Source organism: Entelurus aequoreus, linkage group LG23, assembly GCF_033978785.1.
Source record: "Entelurus aequoreus isolate RoL-2023_Sb linkage group LG23, RoL_Eaeq_v1.1, whole genome shotgun sequence".
In the NCBI taxonomy this organism is placed as follows: Eukaryota; Metazoa; Chordata; class Actinopteri; order Syngnathiformes; family Syngnathidae; genus Entelurus; species Entelurus aequoreus.
The window spans coordinates 42,960,836-42,981,163 of NC_084753.1; the positions used below are offsets into that span (position 1 = coordinate 42,960,836).

The window sequence follows — 20,328 nt, forward strand, 5'->3', positions numbered from 1 at the left end:
CACAATAATGCCCATTTTTTTGTTGTCGTTCTCGTAAAACAGTGTCAGGTTCAAACACTGATGACATTTATTAAACAAGACCGGAAGCAAAGAATCAAAACAGAGACGGAATTAAATTTGGACTCGATTTTCTGACTTTTACCACAATAATGCCCATTTTTTTGTTGCTGTTCTCGTAAAACAGTGTCAGGTTCAAACACTGATGACATTTATTAAACAAGACCAGAAGCAAGGAATCAAACAGAGACAGAATTAAATTTGGACTCGATTTTCTGACTTTTACCACAATAATGCCCATTTTTTTGTTGTTGTTCTCGTAAAACAGTGTCAGGTTCAAACACTGATGGCATTTATTAAACAAGACCGGAAGCAAAGAATCAAAACAGAGACAGAATTAAATTTGGACTCGATTTTCTGACTTTTACCACAATAATGCCCATTTTGTTGCTGTTGTTCTCGTAAAACAGTGTCAGGTTCAAACACTGATGACATTTATTAAACAAGACCGGAAGCAAAGAATCAAAACAGAGACAGAATTAAATTTGGACTCGATTTTCTGACTTTTACCACAATAATGTCCATTTTGTTGTTGTTGTTCTCGTAAAACAGTGTCAGGTTCAAACACTGATGACATTTATTAAACAAGACCGGAAGCAAAGAATCAAAACAGAGACAGAATTAAATTTGGACTCGATTTTCTGACTTTTACCACAATAATGCCCATTTTTTTGTTGCTGTTCTCGTAAAACAGTGTCAGGTTCAAACACTGATGACATTTATTAAACAAGACCAGAAGCAAGGAATCAAACAGACAGAATTAAATTTGGACTCGATTTTCTGACTTTTACCACAATAATGCCCATTTTGTTGTTGTTGTTCTCGTAAAACAGTGTCAGGTTCAAACACTGATGACATTTATTAAACAAGACCGGAAGCAAAGAATCAAAACAGAGACAGAATTAAATTTGGACTCGATTTTCTGACTTTTACCACAATAATGCCCATTTTTTTGTTGCTGTTCTCGTAAAACAGTGTCAGGTTCAAACACTGATGACATTTATTAAACAAGACCGGAAGCAAAGAATCAAAACAGAGACAGAATTAAATTTGGACTCGATTTTCTGACTTTTACCACAATAATGCCCATTTTGTTGTTGTTGTTCTCGTAAAACAGTGTCAGGTTCAAACACTGATGACATTTATTAAACAAGACCGGAAGCAAAGAATCAAAACAGAGACAGAATTAAATTTGGACTCGATTTTCTGACTTTTACCAAAATAATGCCCATTTTTTTGTTGCTGTTCTCGTAAAACAGTGTCAGGTTCAAACACTGATGACATTTATTAAACAAGACCAGAAGCAAGGAATCAAACAGACAGAATTAAATTTGGACTCGATTTTCTGACTTTTACCACAATAATGCCCATTTTGTTGTTGTTGTTCTCGTAAAACAGTGTCAGGTTCAAACACTGATGACATTTATTAAACAAGACCAGAAGCAAAGAATCAAAACAGAGACAGAATTAAATTTGGACTCGATTTTCTGACTTTTACCACAATAATGCCCATTTTTTTGTTGTTGTTCTCGTAAAACAGTGTCAGGTTCAAACACTGATGACATTTATTAAACAAGACCGGAAGCAAAGAATCAAAACAGAGACAGAATTAAATTTGGACTCGATTTTCTGACTTTTACCACAATAATGCCCATTTTGTTGTTGTTGTTCTCGTAAAACAGTGTCAGGTTCAAACACTGATGGCATTTATTAAACAAGACCGGAAGCAAAGAATCAAAACAGAGACAGAATTAAATTTGGACTCGATTTTCTGACTTTTACCACAATAATGCCCATTTTGTTGCTGTTGTTCTCGTAAAACAGTGTCAGGTTCAAACACTGATGACATTTATTAAACAAGACCGGAAGCAAAGAATCAAAACAGAGACAGAATTAAATTTGGACTCGATTTTCTGACTTTTACCACAATAATGCCCATTTTTTTGTTGCTGTTCTCGTAAAACAGTGTCAGGTTCAAACACTGATGACATTTATTAAACAAGACCAGAAGCAAGGAATCAAACAGACAGAATTAAATTTGGACTCGATTTTCTGACTTTTACCACAATAATGCCCATTTTGTTGTTGTTGTTCTCGTAAAACAGTGTCAGGTTCAAACACTGATGACATTTATTAAACAAGACCGGAAGCAAAGAATCAAAACAGAGACAGAATTAAATTTGGACTCGATTTTCTGACTTTTACCACAATAATGCCCATTTTTTTGTTGCTGTTCTCGTAAAACAGTGTCAGGTTCAAACACTGATGACATTTATTAAACAAGACCGGAAGCAAAGAATCAAAACAGAGACAGAATTAAATTTGGACTCGATTTTCTGACTTTTACCACAATAATGCCCATTTTGTTGTTGTTGTTCTCGTAAAACAGTGTCAGGTTCAAACACTGATGACATTTATTAAACAAGACCGGAAGCAAAGAATCAAAACAGAGACAGAATTAAATTTGGACTCGATTTTCTGACTTTTACCAAAATAATGCCCATTTTTTTGTTGCTGTTCTCGTAAAACAGTGTCAGGTTCAAACACTGATGACATTTATTAAACAAGACCAGAAGCAAGGAATCAAACAGACAGAATTAAATTTGGACTCGATTTTCTGACTTTTACCACAATAATGCCCATTTTGTTGTTGTTGTTCTCGTAAAACAGTGTCAGGTTCAAACACTGATGACATTTATTAAACAAGACCAGAAGCAAAGAATCAAAACAGAGACAGAATTAAATTTGGACTCGATTTTCTGACTTTTACCACAATAATGCCCATTTTTTTGTTGTTGTTCTCGTAAAACAGTGTCAGGTTCAAACACTGATGACATTTATTAAACAAGACCGGAAGCAAAGAATCAAAACAGAGACAGAATTAAATTTGGACTCGATTTTCTGACTTTTACCACAATAATGCCCATTTTGTTGTTGTTGTTCTCGTAAAACAGTGTCAGGTTCAAACACTGATGGCATTTATTAAACAAGACCGGAAGCAAAGAATCAAAACAGAGACAGAATTAAATTTGGACTCGATTTTCTGACTTTTACCACAATAATGCCCATTTTGTTGCTGTTGTTCTCGTAAAACAGTGTCAGGTTCAAACACTGATGACATTTATTAAACAAGACCGGAAGCAAAGAATCAAAACAGAGACAGAATTAAATTTGGACTCGATTTTCTGACTTTTACCACAATAATGCCCATTTTGTTGTTGTTGTTCTCGTAAAACAGTGTCAGGTTCAAACACTGATGGCATTTATTAAACAAGACCGGAAGCAAAGAATCAAAACAGAGACAGAATTAAATTTGGACTCGATTTTCTGACTTTTACCACAATAATGCCCATTTTTTTGTTGCTGTTCTCGTAAAACAGTGTCAGGTTCAAACACTGATGACATTTATTAAACAAGACCAGAAGCAAGGAATCAAACAGACAGAATTAAATTTGGACTCGATTTTCTGACTTTTACCACAATAATGCCCATTTTGTTGTTGTTGTTCTCGTAAAACAGTGTCAGGTTCAAACACTGATGACATTTATTAAACAAGACCAGAAGCAAAGAATCAAAACAGAGACAGAATTAAATTTGGACTCGATTTTCTGACTTTTACCACAATAATGCCCATTTTGTTGTTGTTGTTCTCGTAAAACAGTGTCAGGTTCAAACACTGATGGCATTTATTAAACAAGACCGGAAGCAAAGAATCAAAACAGAGACAGAATTAAATTTGGACTCGATTTTCTGACTTTTACCACAATAATGCCCATTTTGTTGCTGTTCTCGTAAAACAGTGTCAGGTTCAAACACTGATGACATTTATTAAACAAGACCGGAAGCAAAGAATCAAAACAGAGACAGAATTAAATTTGGACTCGATTTTCTGACTTTTACCACAATAATGCCCATTTTTTTGTTGCTGTTCTCGTAAAACAGTGTCAGGTTCAAACACTGATGACATTTATTAAACAAGACCAGAAGCAAAGAATCAAAACAGAGACAGAATTAAATTTGGACTCGATTTTCTGACTTTTACCACAATAATGCCCATTTTGTTGTTGTTGTTCTCGTAAAACAGTGTCAGGTTCAAACACTGATGACATTTATTAAACAAGAACGGAAGCAAAGAATCAAAACAGAGACAGAATTAAATTTGGACTCGATTTTCTGACTTTTACCACAATACTGCCCATTTTGTTGCTGTTGTTCTCGTAAAACAGTGTCAGGTTCAAACACTGATGGCATTTATTAAACAAGACCGGAAGCAAAGAATCAAAACAGAGACAGAATTAAATTTGGACTCGATTTTCTGACTTTTACCACAATAATGCCCATTTTTTTGTTGCGGTTCTCGTAAAACAGTGTCAGGTTCAAACACTGATGACATTTATTAAACAAGACCGGAAGCAAAGAATCAAAACAGAGACAGAATTAAATTTGGACTCGATTTTCTGACTTTTACCACAATAATGCCCATTTTGTTGTTGTTGTTCTCGTAAAACAGTGTCAGGTTCAAACACTGATGACATTTATTAAACAAGACCGGAAGCAAAGAATCAAAACAGAGACAGAATTAAATTTGGACTCGATTTTCTGACTTTTACCACAATAATGCCCATTTTTTTGTTGCTGTTCTCGTAAAACAGTGTCAGGTTCAAACACTGATGACATTTATTAAACAAGACCAGAAGCAAGGAATCAAACAGACAGAATTAAATTTGGACTCGATTTTCTGACTTTTACCACAATAATGCCCATTTTGTTGTTGTTGTTCTCGTAAAACAGTGTCAGGTTCAAACACTGATGACATTTATTAAACAAGACCAGAAGCAAAGAATCAAAACAGAGACAGAATTAAATTTGGACTCGATTTTCTGACTTTTACCACAATAATGCCCATTTTTTTGTTGTTGTTCTCGTAAAACAGTGTCAGGTTCAAACACTGATGACATTTATTAAACAAGACCGGAAGCAAAGAATCAAAACAGAGACAGAATTAAATTTGGACTCGATTTTCTGACTTTTACCACAATAATGCCCATTTTGTTGTTGTTGTTCTCGTAAAACAGTGTCAGGTTCAAACACTGATGGCATTTATTAAACAAGACCGGAAGCAAAGAATCAAAACAGAGACAGAATTAAATTTGGACTCGATTTTCTGACTTTTACCACAATAATGCCCATTTTGTTGCTGTTGTTCTCGTAAAACAGTGTCAGGTTCAAACACTGATGGCATTTATTAAACAAGACCGGAAGCAAAGAATCAAAACAGAGACAGAATTAAATTTGGACTCGATTTTCTGACTTTTACCACAATAATGCCCATTTTTTTGTTGCTGTTCTCGTAAAACAGTGTCAGGTTCAAACACTGATGACATTTATTAAACAAGACCAGAAGCAAGGAATCAAACAGACAGAATTAAATTTGGACTCGATTTTCTGACTTTTACCACAATAATGCCCATTTTGTTGTTGTTGTTCTCGTAAAACAGTGTCAGGTTCAAACACTGATGACATTTATTAAACAAGACCAGAAGCAAAGAATCAAAACAGAGACAGAATTAAATTTGGACTCGATTTTCTGACTTTTACCACAATAATGCCCATTTTGTTGTTGTTGTTCTCGTAAAACAGTGTCAGGTTCAAACACTGATGGCATTTATTAAACAAGACCGGAAGCAAAGAATCAAAACAGAGACAGAATTAAATTTGGACTCGATTTTCTGACTTTTACCACAATAATGCCCATTTTGTTGCTGTTCTCGTAAAACAGTGTCAGGTTCAAACACTGATGACATTTATTAAACAAGACCGGAAGCAAAGAATCAAAACAGAGACAGAATTAAATTTGGACTCGATTTTCTGACTTTTACCACAATAATGCCCATTTTTTTGTTGCTGTTCTCGTAAAACAGTGTCAGGTTCAAACACTGATGACATTTATTAAACAAGACCAGAAGCAAAGAATCAAAACAGAGACAGAATTAAATTTGGACTCGATTTTCTGACTTTTACCACAATAATGCCCATTTTGTTGTTGTTGTTCTCGTAAAACAGTGTCAGGTTCAAACACTGATGACATTTATTAAACAAGAACGGAAGCAAAGAATCAAAACAGAGACAGAATTAAATTTGGACTCGATTTTCTGACTTTTACCACAATACTGCCCATTTTGTTGCTGTTGTTCTCGTAAAACAGTGTCAGGTTCAAACACTGATGGCATTTATTAAACAAGACCGGAAGCAAAGAATCAAAACAGAGACAGAATTAAATTTGGACTCGATTTTCTGACTTTTACCACAATAATGCCCATTTTTTTGTTGCGGTTCTCGTAAAACAGTGTCAGGTTCAAACACTGATGACATTTATTAAACAAGACCGGAAGCAAAGAATCAAAACAGAGACAGAATTAAATTTGGACTCGATTTTCTGACTTTTACCACAATAATGCCCATTTTGTTGTTGTTGTTCTCGTAAAACAGTGTCAGGTTCAAACACTGATGACATTTATTAAACAAGACCGGAAGCAAAGAAACAAAACAGAGACAGAATTAAATTTGGACTCGATTTTCTGACTTTTACCACAATAATGCCCATTTTTTTGTTGCTGTTCTCGTAAAACAGTGTCAGGTTCAAACACTGATGACATTTATTAAACAAGACCAGAAGCAAGGAATCAAACAGACAGAATTAAATTTGGACTCGATTTTCTGACTTTTACCACAATAATGCCCATTTTGTTGTTGTTGTTCTCGTAAAACAGTGTCAGGTTCAAACACTGATGACATTTATTAAACAAGACCAGAAGCAAAGAATCAAAACAGAGACAGAATTAAATTTGGACTCGATTTTCTGACATTTACCACAATAATGCCCATTTTGTTGCTGTTGTTCTCGTAAAACAGTGTCAGGTTCAAACACTGATGGCATTTATTAAACAAGACCGGAAGCAAAGAATCAAAACAGAGACAGAATTAAATTTGGACTCGATTTTCTGACTTTTACCACAATAATGCCCATTTTGTTGTTGTTGTTCTCGTAAAACAGTGTCAGGTTCAAACACTTATGGCATTTATTAAACAAGACCAGAAGCAAGGAATCAAACAGAGACAGAATTAAATTTGGACTCGATTTTCTGACTTTTACCACAATAATGCCCATTTTTTTGTTGTTGTTCTCGTAAAACAGTGTCAGGTTCAAACACTGATGACATTTATTAAACAAGACCAGAAGCAAAGAATCAAACAGAGACAGGATTAAATTTGGACTCGATTTTCTGACTTTTATCACAATATTGCCCTTTTTTTTTTTGTTCTTGTAAAATAGTGACATTTTTGGAGTAAAATGATGACTTTTGTCATAATTTTGCAGAGTAAAATTCAGATAATTATTATAATATTGCCAAAATGTAAAAGTTTTCATACAAAATTGTGACTTTTATCCAGTAAAATTCTGACTTTTATCACAATATTGCCAATTTTTTGTTGTTCTTGTAAAATACTGACATTTTGAAAAATACAATTATGACTTGTCATAATTTTGCCAAGCAAAATTCTGATTATTATTATAAAATTGCCAAAATGTAAAAGTTTCCTTATAAAATTGTGACTTTTGTCGAGTAAAATTCTGACCTTTAGAACAATATTGCCATTTTTTTTGTTGTTCTTGTAAAATATTGACATTTTTGGAGTAAAATTGTGAGTTTTGTCATAATTTTGCCGAGTATAATTCAGATTATTATTATAATATTGCCAAAATGTAAAAGTTTTCATATAAAATTGTGACATTTATCCAGTAAAATTCTGACTTTTATCACAATATTGACAATTGTTTTGTTGTTCTTGTAAAATACTGACATTTTGAAAAATACAATTATGACTTGTCATAATTTTGCCAAGCAAAATTCTGATTATTATAAAATTGCCAAAACGTAAAAGTTTTCTTATAAAATTGTGACTTTTGTCGAGTAAAATTCCGACTTTTAGAACAATATTGCCATTTTTTTTTGTTGTTCTTGTAAAATAGTGACATTTTTGGAGTAAAATTGTGACTTTTGTCACAATTTTGCCGAGTAAAATTCAGATAATTATTATAATATTGCCAAAATGTAAAAGTTTTCATATGAAATTGTGACTTTTATCCAGTAAAATTCTGACTTTTATCACAATATTGCCAATTGTTTTGTTGTTCTTGTAAAATACTGACATTTTGAAAAATACAATTATGACTTGTCATAATTTTGCCAAGCAAAATTCTGATTATTATTATAAAATTGCCAAAATGTAAAAGTTTTCTTATAAAATTGTGACTTTTGTCGAGTAAAATTCTGACTTTTAGAACAATATTGCCTTTTTTTTTTTGTTCTTGTAAAATATTGACATTTTTGGAGTAAAGTTGTGAGTTTTGTCACAATTTTGCCGAGTAAAATTCTGATTATTATTATAATATTGCCAAAATGTAAAAGTTTTCATGTAAAATTGTGACTTTTATCCAGTAAATTTCTGACTTTTATCACAATATTGCCAATTTTTGTTGTTCTTTTAAAATAGGGACATTTTTGGAGTAAAATTATGACTTTTGTCATAATTTTGCTAAGCAAAATTCAGATTATAATATTGCCAAAATGTAAAAGTTTTCTTGTAAAATTGTGACTTTTTCCGAGTAAAATTACGACTTTTATCATAATATTGCACTAATGTTCAGTTTTTCTTGTCAAATTTTAACTTTCGTTGAGTGAAATGACGACTTTTATTATAATACTGACAAAATTGTAAGTTTCTCTCGTGAAATACCAACTCATTCTTTTAAATATTTGCATAGTATGTATATATTATTAATGTTGTAAATACAACTGTAAGAGAAACTTACAATTTTGGCAGTATTATAATAAAAGTCGTCATTTCACTCAACGCAAGTCAAAATTATACAAGAAAATTTGCGCAATATTATGATAAAAGTTGCAATTTTACTCAATAACGGTCGCAGTTTTACAGGGAAAGCTTAACATTTTGGCAATTTTACGAAAAGAGTCGTCATTTTACTCCGCAAAAGTCACAATTTTATAAGAAAACTTTCACATTTTGGCAATATTATAATAATCTGAATTTTGCTTGGCAAAATTATGACAAAAGTCATAAATTTTACTCAAAAAAATGTCACTATTTTACAAGAACAACAACAAAAATTGGCAATATTGTGATAAAAGTCCGAATTTTATATGACAAATGTCACCATTTTTCAATTAAGAAGTAATAATTTTTAGGGAAGTCCTTCTTTAGCTGCCGTCTTGTTTTATCACATATTGCTGCCTTTGCACCTGTCAGTGTTTACTTTTGTGTGCACATTAAATCAACCAAAAAAAAATCCTGACTTTGGAGCAATGTTCACGGACTCTAGTATTTGGCTCTCTATTAGATGCAATGTTATTGGGACCATGATTTATGTCACCTCCTCATTTGGAAGATACTTTTCTTTCTTCATGTCTCAAGAAGGCTAGGAATACAAGAACACACACACACACACACGTTCTTGTACGTGTTACTTTCTGGGGACCTGAGAAAAATGGCTGCCTCCTTAGGACCAGACGGCAGCTAAAGAAGGACTTCCCTAAAAATAATTACTTTTTAATTGCAAAATGGTGACATTTGTCATATAAAATTCGGACTTTTATCACAATATTGCCAATTTTTGTTGTTGTTCTTGTAAAATAGTGACATTTTTTGGAGTAAAATGATGACCTTTTGTCATAATTTTGCCATGCAAAATTCAGATTATTATAATATTGCCAAAATGTAAAAGTTTTCTTATAAAATTGTGACTTTTGTGGAGTAAAACGACGACTCTTTTCGTAAAATTGCCAAAATGTTAAGCTTTTCTTGTAAAATTGCGACCGTTATTGAGTAAAATTGCAACTTTTATCATAATATTGCGCAAATTTTCTTGTATAATTTTGACTTTCGTTGAGTGAAATGACGACTTTTATTATAATACTGACAAAATTGTAAGTTTCTCTCTAGAAATTCCAACTCATTCTTTTAAATATTTGCATAGTATGTATATATTATTAATGTTGTAAATACACTTTATATATCTAGAAAGGCTGGTCCTAAAGAGGCAGCCATTTTTCTCAGGTCCCAAGAAGGTAAGAAATACAAGAAAGTGTGTGTGTGTGTGTGTGTGTTCTTGTATTCCGAACCTTCTTGAGACATGAAGGAAGAAAAGTATCTTCCATATGAGGAGGTGACATAAATCATGGTCCCAATAACATTGCATCTAATAGAGAGCCAAATACTAGAGTCCGTGAACATTGCTCCAAAGTCAGGATTTTTAATGTTGATTTAATGTATATCTAGAAAGGCTGGTCCTAAAGAGGCAGCCATTTTTCGGAAGGTAAGAAATACAAGCTTGTGTGTGTGAATGTGTGTGTGTGTGTGTGTCCTGTATATGTTGTGTCAGTATGCTGCCCAGTATGGATGACATCATCAGTCGAGGTGGGTGGGGTCACGGGGAGGGGGGGGGGGGGGGGTGTGGGTGCCCACATCTGGAAACATTCAGAGGAGCTTAGTGGAATTCCTGCTGCATATAATCACACACACACACACACACACACACACACACACACACACACACACACACACACACACACACACACACACACACACACACACACAGCTGTCCAGTAAACATGGGCGTGTGTGTGACATGCGACTCCTGGAACAAGCCCCGCCTCCACATCCTCCTCGGCGACAGGACTCGTCTCCACGGCGACGGCCACCGGCCGCCGTGAATGGGGCTATTAGAGAGAGGGCGGAGTCATCAACGTGTGTGTGTGTGATGTCATCAATGTGGACACCTGCTCTCGGTCACATGACTCGGTCACATGACTCAGACCTCCAAAGAGGAAGCAGGACTTTGCTTTCCCCCGACTGACGTTTGGCAAGAAAGAGGAAATGGAACATGTGGCTTACTGACACACACACACACACACACACACACGCACACACACACGCACACACACACACGCGAAAGTTGACACCATGTGGTCACACACATCATTAATGGATGAAGAAAATGGTTATTTATTAATTCCAAGCAATGTGCAATGGGGGAGGTTGCCCACAGCCACATATTTACAAAAAAAGAGCAAATGACGCTGAATGTAATCATGTGGAGGGCATGAGAAAGTCAGCAGATAGAGGACGTGATGTTATGTGTTATTAAACATATAAAACTTATTTTTAATATATCTATTATTTTAATGACTTAATATTAATGTGAACATGTTTATGGTATAATATATGTTATGTTGGTTGTATAATAAAAAATAGATTGTATGGTAAAAAATATGTCGCTAATTATAAAATTAAACATGCGGAAGTTAATTATATTATAGAAACATTAATTATTTAATAAAACATTTAATGTTCATTTAATTATAAATATGTTATGTTCATGATATAACAAACACATATTAATTATAAAATAGAAATATTTAATGTTAATTATATAATAAAAATATTTAATGTTAATGATATAATGGAAGATTTAATGATAATTATTTAATAGAAATATTATAGTAATTGTCTAATACAACATGCACGTTATGTTAATTATTTAACACCAATATTTAATGTTAATTGTACAATAAAATGATTCAATGTTAATTATATAATACAAATATTTAATGTTAATTATATAATAAAAATATTTAATGTTAATGATATAATGGAAGATTTAATGATAATTATTTAATGGAAATATGATAGTAATTGTCTAATACAACATGCACGTTATGTTAATTATCTAACACCAATATTTAATGTTAATTGTACAATAAAACGATTCCATGTTAATTATATAATACAAATATTTAATGTTAATTATATAATCAAAATATTTAATGTTAATTGTATACCGTAATAACAATATTTAATGTTAATTATATAATAGAAGATGTAATGTTAATTATTTAATAAAAATATGATTGTAATTGTATACAACATGCACGTTATGTTAATTATATAATAAAAATATTTAATGTTAATTATATACCGTAATAACAATATTTAATGTTAATTATATAATAGAAGATGTAATGTCAATTATTTAATAAAAATATTATAGTAATTGTATACAACATGCACGTTATGTTAATTATATAATACAAAGATTTAATGTTAATTTAATAAAAACTTTTAATGTTAATTATCTAATACAATATTTAACGTTAATTAAATACAAATATTCAATGTTAACGATATAATAAAAATATAACAACATGCTTATGTTAATTATATAACAAAAAGATTTAATGTTAATTATATAATACGATTTAATGTGAGTTATATAATACAAATATAACAACATGGACGTTATGTTAATTACATAATACAAAGATTTAATGTTATAAAATAGAAATATGTAATATTAGTGATATAATACAAATATTTAATGCTAATTATATAATAGAAATATTTAATGTTAATTATATAATAATAATTTGTAATGTTAATTATATAATAAAAATATTTAATATTAGTGATATAATGACAAATATTTAATGTTAATTATACAATAAAAAGATTTAATGTTAATTATATAATACGATTTAATGTGAGTTATATAATACAAATATAACAACATGCATGTTATGTTAATTATATAATACAAAGATTTAATGTTAATTTAATAAAAAGTTTTAATGTTAATTATCTAATACAATATTTAACGTTAATTAAATACAAATATTCAATGTTAATGATATAATAAAAATATAACAACATGTTTATGTTAACTATATAATAAAAAGATTTAATGTTAATTATATAATACGATTTAATGTTAGTTATGTAATACAAATACAGTATAACAACATGGACGTTATGTTAATTACATAATACAAATATTTAATGTTAATTATAAAATAGAAATATTTAATATCAGTGATATAATACAAATATTTAATGCTAATTATATAATAGAAATATTTAATGTTAATTATATAATAATAAGTTTTAATGTTAATTATATAATAAAAATATATTTAATATTAGTGATATAATGACAAATATTTAATGTTAATCATACAATGAAAATATTTAATGTTAATGATATAATAAAGATTTAATGTTAATGTTAATGCTAATGTTAATGATATAATAACGTTTTAATATTAATTATATAATACAAATATTGATGTTATTTAATAAAAATATTTAATGTTAATTATATAGTAAAAAATATTTGTTAATGATATAATAACAATATTTCATGTTAATGATATAATAAAAATTTAACATTCTCGTCCATTTGCATGGTTCTATTCATGTGCCCTGTGATTGGCCGCTGACCAGAAGAGGGTTAGCCCCGCCTCTCACAGGAAGTGAGCTGTGATAGGCTATTTCTCACCTTGACGCTAACGAGTAGCAACATTTGACAGCGCCTACAGAGCTAGATGAAAAAGGTCAAGGAGGTTGCCTACAGCCACAGATGTTAGAGACCAGGGTTGCCATGGAGACAGTAAGAGCTTGTACGTGCGGGGGGGGCGGGGCAGGTTACGACTTCGCCGAGGTCCTGCGCTGGTTCGGCGAGCGAGTGGACCGCATCATCCTGCTGTTCGACGCCCACAAGCTGGACATCTCGGACGAGTTCTCGGAGGCCATCAAAGCCTTCAAAGGCCAGGACGACAAGATCCGGGTAGTCCTCAACAAGGCGGACCAGGTGAGGCCGGCCCCGCCCCGCCCCCCGCCTGTCCTCGGCTCCTCCCTCACCGCCACTCTGCCCCCAGGTGGACACGCAGCAGCTGATGAGGGTGTACGGCGCCCTCATGTGGTCGCTGGGGAAGGTGATCAACACCCCCGAGGTGGTCCGGGTCTACCTGGGCTCCTTCTGGGCCAAACCGCTGCAGAACACGGAGAACAGGTAAGACCTGAATGGACCACGGCCCCGCCTTCGCTGCCTTTGACCTCTGTATCGCACCCCCAGGCGTCTGTTCGAGGCCGAGTCTCAGGACCTCTTCCGAGACATCCAGAGTCTCCCGAGGAACGCCGCGCTCCGCAAACTCAACGACTTGATCAAGAGGGCTCGCCTCGCCAAGGTGAGATAGGATATGTTCAGTCCTGGTCTAGTAGTCCGGGTCTCTGAGTCCGAGTAGTCCTACTTGTCTGAGTCTAGTAGTCCTGGTCTCTGAGTCCAAGTAGTCCTACTTGCCCAGGTCTAGTAGTCCTGGTTTCTCAGTCCTTGTAGTCCTACTTGTCCTAGTCTAGTAGTCCTGTTCTCTTAGTCCAAGTAGTCCTAATTGTTTTAGTCTAGTTGTCTTAGTCTAGTAGTCCTGGTTTCTTAGTCCGAGTAGTCCTACTTGTCCTAGTCTAGTAGTCGTTGTCTTTTAATCCTAGTAGTCCTATTTGTTCTAGTCTAGTAGTCCTTAGTCGTGTAGTCTTTAGTCCTAGTAGTTCTACTTGTCCTGGTCTTTTAGTCTTTACTGTAGTAGTCCTGGTCTTTCAGTCCTAGTAGTCCTACTTGTCTTAGTCTAGTAGTCCTTGTCTTTTAATCCTAGTAGTCCTACTTGTTCTAGTCTAGTAGTCCTTAGTCCTAGTAGTTCTACTTGTCCTGGTCTTTCAGTCCTTAGTGTTGTAGTCTTTAGTCCTAGTAGTTCTACTTGTCCTGGTCTTTTAGTCCTTACTGTAGTAGTCCTGGTCTTTCAGTCCTAGTAGTCCTACTTGTCTTAGTCTAGTAGTCCTTGTCTTTTAATGCTAGTAGTCCTACTTGTTCTAGTGTAGTAGTCCTTAGTCCTAGTAGTTCTACTTGTCCTGGTCTTTCAGTCCTTAGTCTAGTAGTCCTGGTCTTTTAGTACAAGTAGTCCTACTTGTCCTAGTCTAGTAGTCCTGTTCTCTTAGTCCTTGTAGTCCTACTTGTCTTAGTCTAGTAGTCCTGTTCTCTTAGTCCGAGTAGTCCTAATTGTCCTAGTTGTCTTAGTGTAGTAGTCCTGGTTTCTTAGTCCGAGTAGTCCTACTTGTCCTAGTCTAGTAGTCCTTGTCTTTTAATCCTAGTAGTCCTATTTGTTCTAGTGTAGTAGTCCTTAGTGTTGTAGTCTTTAGTCCTAGTAGTTCTTGTTGTCCTGGTCTTTTAGTCCTTACTGTAGTAGTCCTGATCTTTTAGTCTGAGTAGTCTTACTTGTCCTAGTCTAGTAGTCCTGTTCTCTTAGTCCTTGTAGTCCTACTTGTCCTAGTCTAGTAGTCCTGTTCTCTTAGTCCAAGTAGTCCTAATTGTTTTAGTCTAGTTGTCTTAGTGTAGTAGTCCTGGTTTCTTAGTCCTACTTGTCCTAGTCTAGTAATCTTAGTCTAGTAGTCCTGGTCTCTTAGTCCTACTTGTCCTAGTCTAGTAGTCCTGGTTTCTGAGTCCTTGTAGTCCTACTTGTCCTAGTCTAGTAGTCCTGTTCTCTGAGTCCGAGTAGTCCTACTTGTCCGAGTCTAGTAGTCCTGGTCTCTGAGTCCGAGTAGTCCTACTTGCCCGGGTCTAGTAGTCCTGGTTTCTGAGTCCTTGTAGTCCTACTTGTCATAGTTTAGTAGTCCTGGTCTCATAGTCCTACTTGTCCTAGTCTAGTAATCTTAGTCTAGTAGTCCTGGTCTTTTAGTCCTTACTGTAGTAGTCCTGGTCTCTGAGTCCGAGTAGTCCTACTTGCCCAAGTCTAGTAGTCCTGGTTTCTGAGTCCTTGTAGTCGTACTTGTCATAGTTTAGTAGTCCTGGTCTCTTAGTCCTACTTGTCCTAGTCTAGTAATCTTAGTTTAGTAGTCCTGGTCTTTTAGTACAAGTAGTCCTACTTGTCTTAGTCTAGTAGTCCTGTTCTCTTAGTCCGAGTAGTCCTAATTGTCCTAGTTGTCTTAGAGTAGTAGTCCTGGTTTCTTAGTCCGAGTAGTCCTACTTGTCCTAGTCTAGTAGTCGTTCTCTTTTAATCCTAGTAGTCCTATTTGTTCTAGTGTAGTAGTCCTTAGTGTCGTAGTCTTTAGTCCTAGTAGTTCTACTTGTCCTGGTCTTTTAGTCCTTACTGTAGTAGTCCTGGTCTTTCAGTCCTAGTAGTCCTACTTGTCTTAGTCTAGTAGTCCTTGTCTTTTAATGCTAGTAGTCCTACTTGTTCTAGTCTAGTAGTCCTTAGTCCTAGTAGTTCTACTTGTCCTGGTCTTTCAGTCCTTAGTGTAGTAGTCCTGGTCTTTTAGTCCGAGTAGTCCTATTTGTCCTAGTATATTGGCTTATTCTAGTAGTCCTACTTGTCTTAATCTAGTGGTCCTAGTCTAGTAGTCCTGAGACTGAGTCCATGGCCTCTTAGTCCTAGTTGTCCTCGTCTAGTAGTCCTGGTCTAGTTATCCTAGTCCTAGTGTAGTTGTTTTAGTTGCCTGGAAAGTCCCAGAATGTGTTGCCTGCCACAGACTCCAAAGTCTAATTATTAGTCCTACCCTACAGTCCTAGTCTATTAGGACAAGTGGTCCTACTCTAGTAGAGATAGTTTTTGTAGTCTAGCCCTGGTCTACTCGTCATAGTCTATTAGTCCTTGTGTAGTGGTGTAGTGTAGTTTTCCCGGTCGTCCTAGTCTAGTAGTTTGGCCTAGCTGTCCTGGTAGTCCTTGTCTTGTTGTCCTGGGCTATTAAGCCTGGTCTACTATTCTTAGTCTACTAGTCCTGGTCTAGTTTTCTTGGTCTATTATTCCTGGTCTAAGAGTCCTGGTCTAGTAGGCCTAGTTTACTAGGTATGGTCTATTACTCCTAGTTTACCAGTCCTTGTCTAGTAGCTCGTGTTGGCCCAGTCTAGTCGCCCTTGTCGAGTTGTACTGCTATACCTAGTCCAGTAGTCATAATTGTCCTAGTCTAGTTTGCTTCATCTATTATTTCTGGTCTAAGAGTCCTGGTCTAGTAGGCCTAGTTTTCCTAGTTTACTGGGCATGGACTATAACTCCTAGTTTACCAGTCCTTGTCTAGTAGTTCGTGTTGGCCCAGTCTAGTCGCCCTTGTCGAGTTGTACTGCTATTCCTTGTCCAGTAGTCATAGTTGTCCTAGTCTAGTAATTCTTGTCTATTAGTCCTGGTTGTCTAACTTAATTACTTGACGTCTTTTCCTGTCCGGTGGCCAACAGGTGCACGCGTACATCATCAGCCACCTGAAGAAGGAGATGCCGTCGCTGTTTGGGCGCGAGAAGAAGAAGGAGGAGCTGATCGCCAGGCTGCCGGAGATCTACGGCACCCTGCAGCGTGAGCACCACATCAGCCCGGGAGACTTCCCAAACGTGGCCAAGATGCAGGTGAGCGGTCGGCCCGCCGGCACCCGGGTCCGGGGGTTTGCCCGGCTGACTGTCAGTGTCGCCGGCACCCGGGTCCGGGAGTTTGCCCGGCTGACTGTTAGTGTCGCCGGCACCCGGGTCCGGGGGTTTGCCCGGCTGACTGTTAGTGTCGCCGGCACCCCGGTCCGGGGGTTTTACCGGCTGACTGTCAGTGTCGCCGGCACCCGGTTCCGGGGGTTTGCCCGGCTGACTGTCAGTGTCGCCGGCACCCGGGTCCGGGGGTTTGCCCGGCTGACTGTCAGTGTCGCCGGCACCCGGGTCCGGGGGTTTGCCCGGCTGACTGTCAGTGTCGCCGGCACCCGGGTCCGGGGGTTTGTCCAGCTGACTGTCAGTGTCGCCGGCACCCGGGTCCGGGGGTTTGTCCAGCTGACTGTCAGTGTCGCCGGCACCCGGGTCCGGGGGTTTTAACGGCTGACTGTTAGTGTCGCCGGGTCCGGGGGTTTTACCGGCTGACTGTCAGTGTCGCCGGCACCCGGTTCCGGGGGTTTGCCCAGCTGACTGTCAGTGTCGCCCCCTCGCAGGACATGTTGCAGCACTACGACTTCAACAAGTTCCCCTCGCTGAAGATGAAGCTGGTGGAGTCGGTGGACAAGATGCTGGCCAACAAGATCGCCGGGCTGATGTCCATGATCCGCGACGAGGAGTCCAAGCAGCCGCCCGCCATGGTGTCCGGCGGCGCCTTCGAGGGCTCCCAAGAAGGGCCGTTCGGTCAGGGCTACGGCGAGGGCATCAGTGCCGGCGCCGACGCCGACGACTGGATCGTGTCCCGCGACAAGCACCGCTACGACGAGATCTTCTACACGTTGATGCCCGTCAACGGCAAGATCAGCGGCGTCAACGCCAAGAAGGAGATGATGAGCTCCCGGCTGCCCAACACCGTCCTGGGAAAGATCTGGAAGCTGGCCGACTGCGACCACGACGGCATGCTGGACGACGAGGAGTTTGCGCTGGCCCAGCACCTCATCAAGGTCAAGCTGGAGGGCTACGAGCTGCCCGCCGAACTCCCGCCCCACCTGGTGCCCCCCGCCCACCGCAAAGACCCCACGGCGGACGCCATGTACAACCACGGCGAGGACTAGACCCCCTCGCCTCGAATCTGTGCTTTTATTTTGGTAAGACGCCACATCCCGTGCCTTCACGCTTTTATCGGGAAAGAGCCCGACTTGCTTTTTTGAAGTGCCTTATTTTGAAAGTCCGAAGCATCGCAGAGAACCCCAGAGGTCATCTGCCTCAGGTCGGTGACCTTTGACCCCCCTTCCTCAGGAAAAAGGGACAGAAAGGCGAGGTCAAGGCCACTGATGAGAGCGGCACGCCCTGCTTCCTCTTCCTGTCTCTCCTTTCAAAATAAAGTGCGTTTATTGATGTTACTTCTTGTCCTTTATTGGTCTCTCCTAGTCCTTGTAGTCCTACTTGTCTTAGTCTAGTAGTCCTGGTTTCTTAGTCCAAGTAGTCCTAATTGTCTTAGTCTAGTTGTCTTAGTCTAGTAGTCCTGGTTTCTTAGTCCGAGTAGTCCTAATTGTCTTAGTCTAGTTGTCTTAGTCTAGTAGTCCTGTTCTCTTAGTCCGAGTAGTCCTAATTGTCTTAGTCTAGTAGTCCTGGTTTCTTAGTCCGAGTAGTCCTACTTGTTCTAGTCTAGTAGTCGTCTGTTAATCGTAGTAGTCCTATTTGTCCTAGTCTAGTAGTCCTTATTCTTGTAGTCTTTAGTCCTAGTAGTTCTACTTGTCCTGGTCTTTTAGTCCTTACTGTAGTAGTCCTGGTCTTTTAGTCCCAGTAGTCCTACTTGTCCTAGTCTAGTAGTCCTGGTTTCTTAGTCCTAATTGTCTTAGTCTAGTTGTCTTAGTCTAGTAGTCCTGGTTTCGTAGTCCGAGTAGTCCTAATTGTCTTAGTCTAGTAGTCCTGGTTTCTTAGTCCGAGTAGTCCTACTTGTCCTAGTCTAGTAGTCGTTGTCTGTTAATCCTAGTAGTCCTATTTGTCCTAGTCTAGTAGTCCTTATTCTTGTAGTCTTTAGTCCTAGTAGTTCTAGTTGTTCTGGTCTTTTAGTCCTTACTGTAGTAGTCCTGTTCTCTTAGTCCTTGTAGTCCTACTTGTCCTAGTCTAGTAGTCCTGGTCTTTTAGTCCTTACTGTAGTAGTCCTGTTCTCTTAGTCTGAGTAGTCCTACTTGTCCTAGTCTAGTACTCCTGTTCTCTTAGTCCTTGTAGTCCAACTTGTCCTAGTCTAGTAGTCCTGTTCTCTTAGTCCGAGTAGTCCTAATTGTCTTAGTCTAGTTGACTTAGTCTAATAGTCCTGGTTTCTTAGTCCGAGTAGTCCTACTTGTACTAGTCTAGTAGTCCTGTTCTCTTAGTCCTTGTAGTCCTACTTGTCCTAGTCTAGTAGTCCTGTTCTCTTAGTACGAGTAGTCCTAATTGTCTTAGTCTAGTTGACTTAGTCTAATAGTCCTGGTTTCTTAGTCCGAGTAGTCCTACTTGTCCTAGTCTAGTAGTCCTGTTCTCTTAGTCCTTGTAGTCCTGGTTTCTTAGTCCGAGTAGTCCTACTTGTCCTAGTCTAGTAGTCCTGTTCTCTTAGTCCTTGTAGTCCTACTTGTCCTAGTCTTGTAGTCCTACTTGTCCTAGTCTAGTAGTCATTGTCTTTTAATCCTAGTAGTCCTATTTGTTCTAGTCTAGTAGTCCTTAGTCTTGTAGTCTTTAGTCCTAGTAGTTCTACTTGTCTTGGTCTTTTAGTCCTTACTGTAGTAGTCCTGGTCTTTTAGTCCTAGTAGTCCTACTTGTCTTAGTCTAGTAGTCCTTGTCTTTTAATCCTAGTAGTCCTACTTGTTCTAGTCTAGTAGTCCTTAGTCCTAGTACTTCTACTTGTCCTGGTCTTTCAGTCCTTAGTCTAGTAGTCCTGGTCTTTTAGTCCTAGTAGTCCTACTTGTCTTAGTCTAGTAGTCCTTGTCTTTTAA

At 37.2% G+C, this 20,328-nt stretch overlaps 1 protein-coding gene across 1 annotated transcript in view; it reads left to right on the plus strand.

The window, feature by feature from the left end:
• Positions 1-18,756, plus strand: part of ehd4 (EH-domain containing 4) — a 34,635-nt gene extending 15,879 nt beyond the window's left edge. The window contains exons 4-8 of the mRNA XM_062034926.1: positions 13,617-13,783; positions 13,851-13,984; positions 14,048-14,159; positions 17,186-17,350; positions 17,911-18,756. Coding sequence (XP_061890910.1) covers positions 13,617-13,783; positions 13,851-13,984; positions 14,048-14,159; positions 17,186-17,350; positions 17,911-18,468 — 1,136 coding nt within the window. The 3' untranslated portion in view covers positions 18,469-18,756. The remainder of the gene's footprint in view (positions 1-13,616; positions 13,784-13,850; positions 13,985-14,047; positions 14,160-17,185; positions 17,351-17,910) is intronic.
• Positions 18,757-20,328: the final 1,572 nt, after the last annotated feature.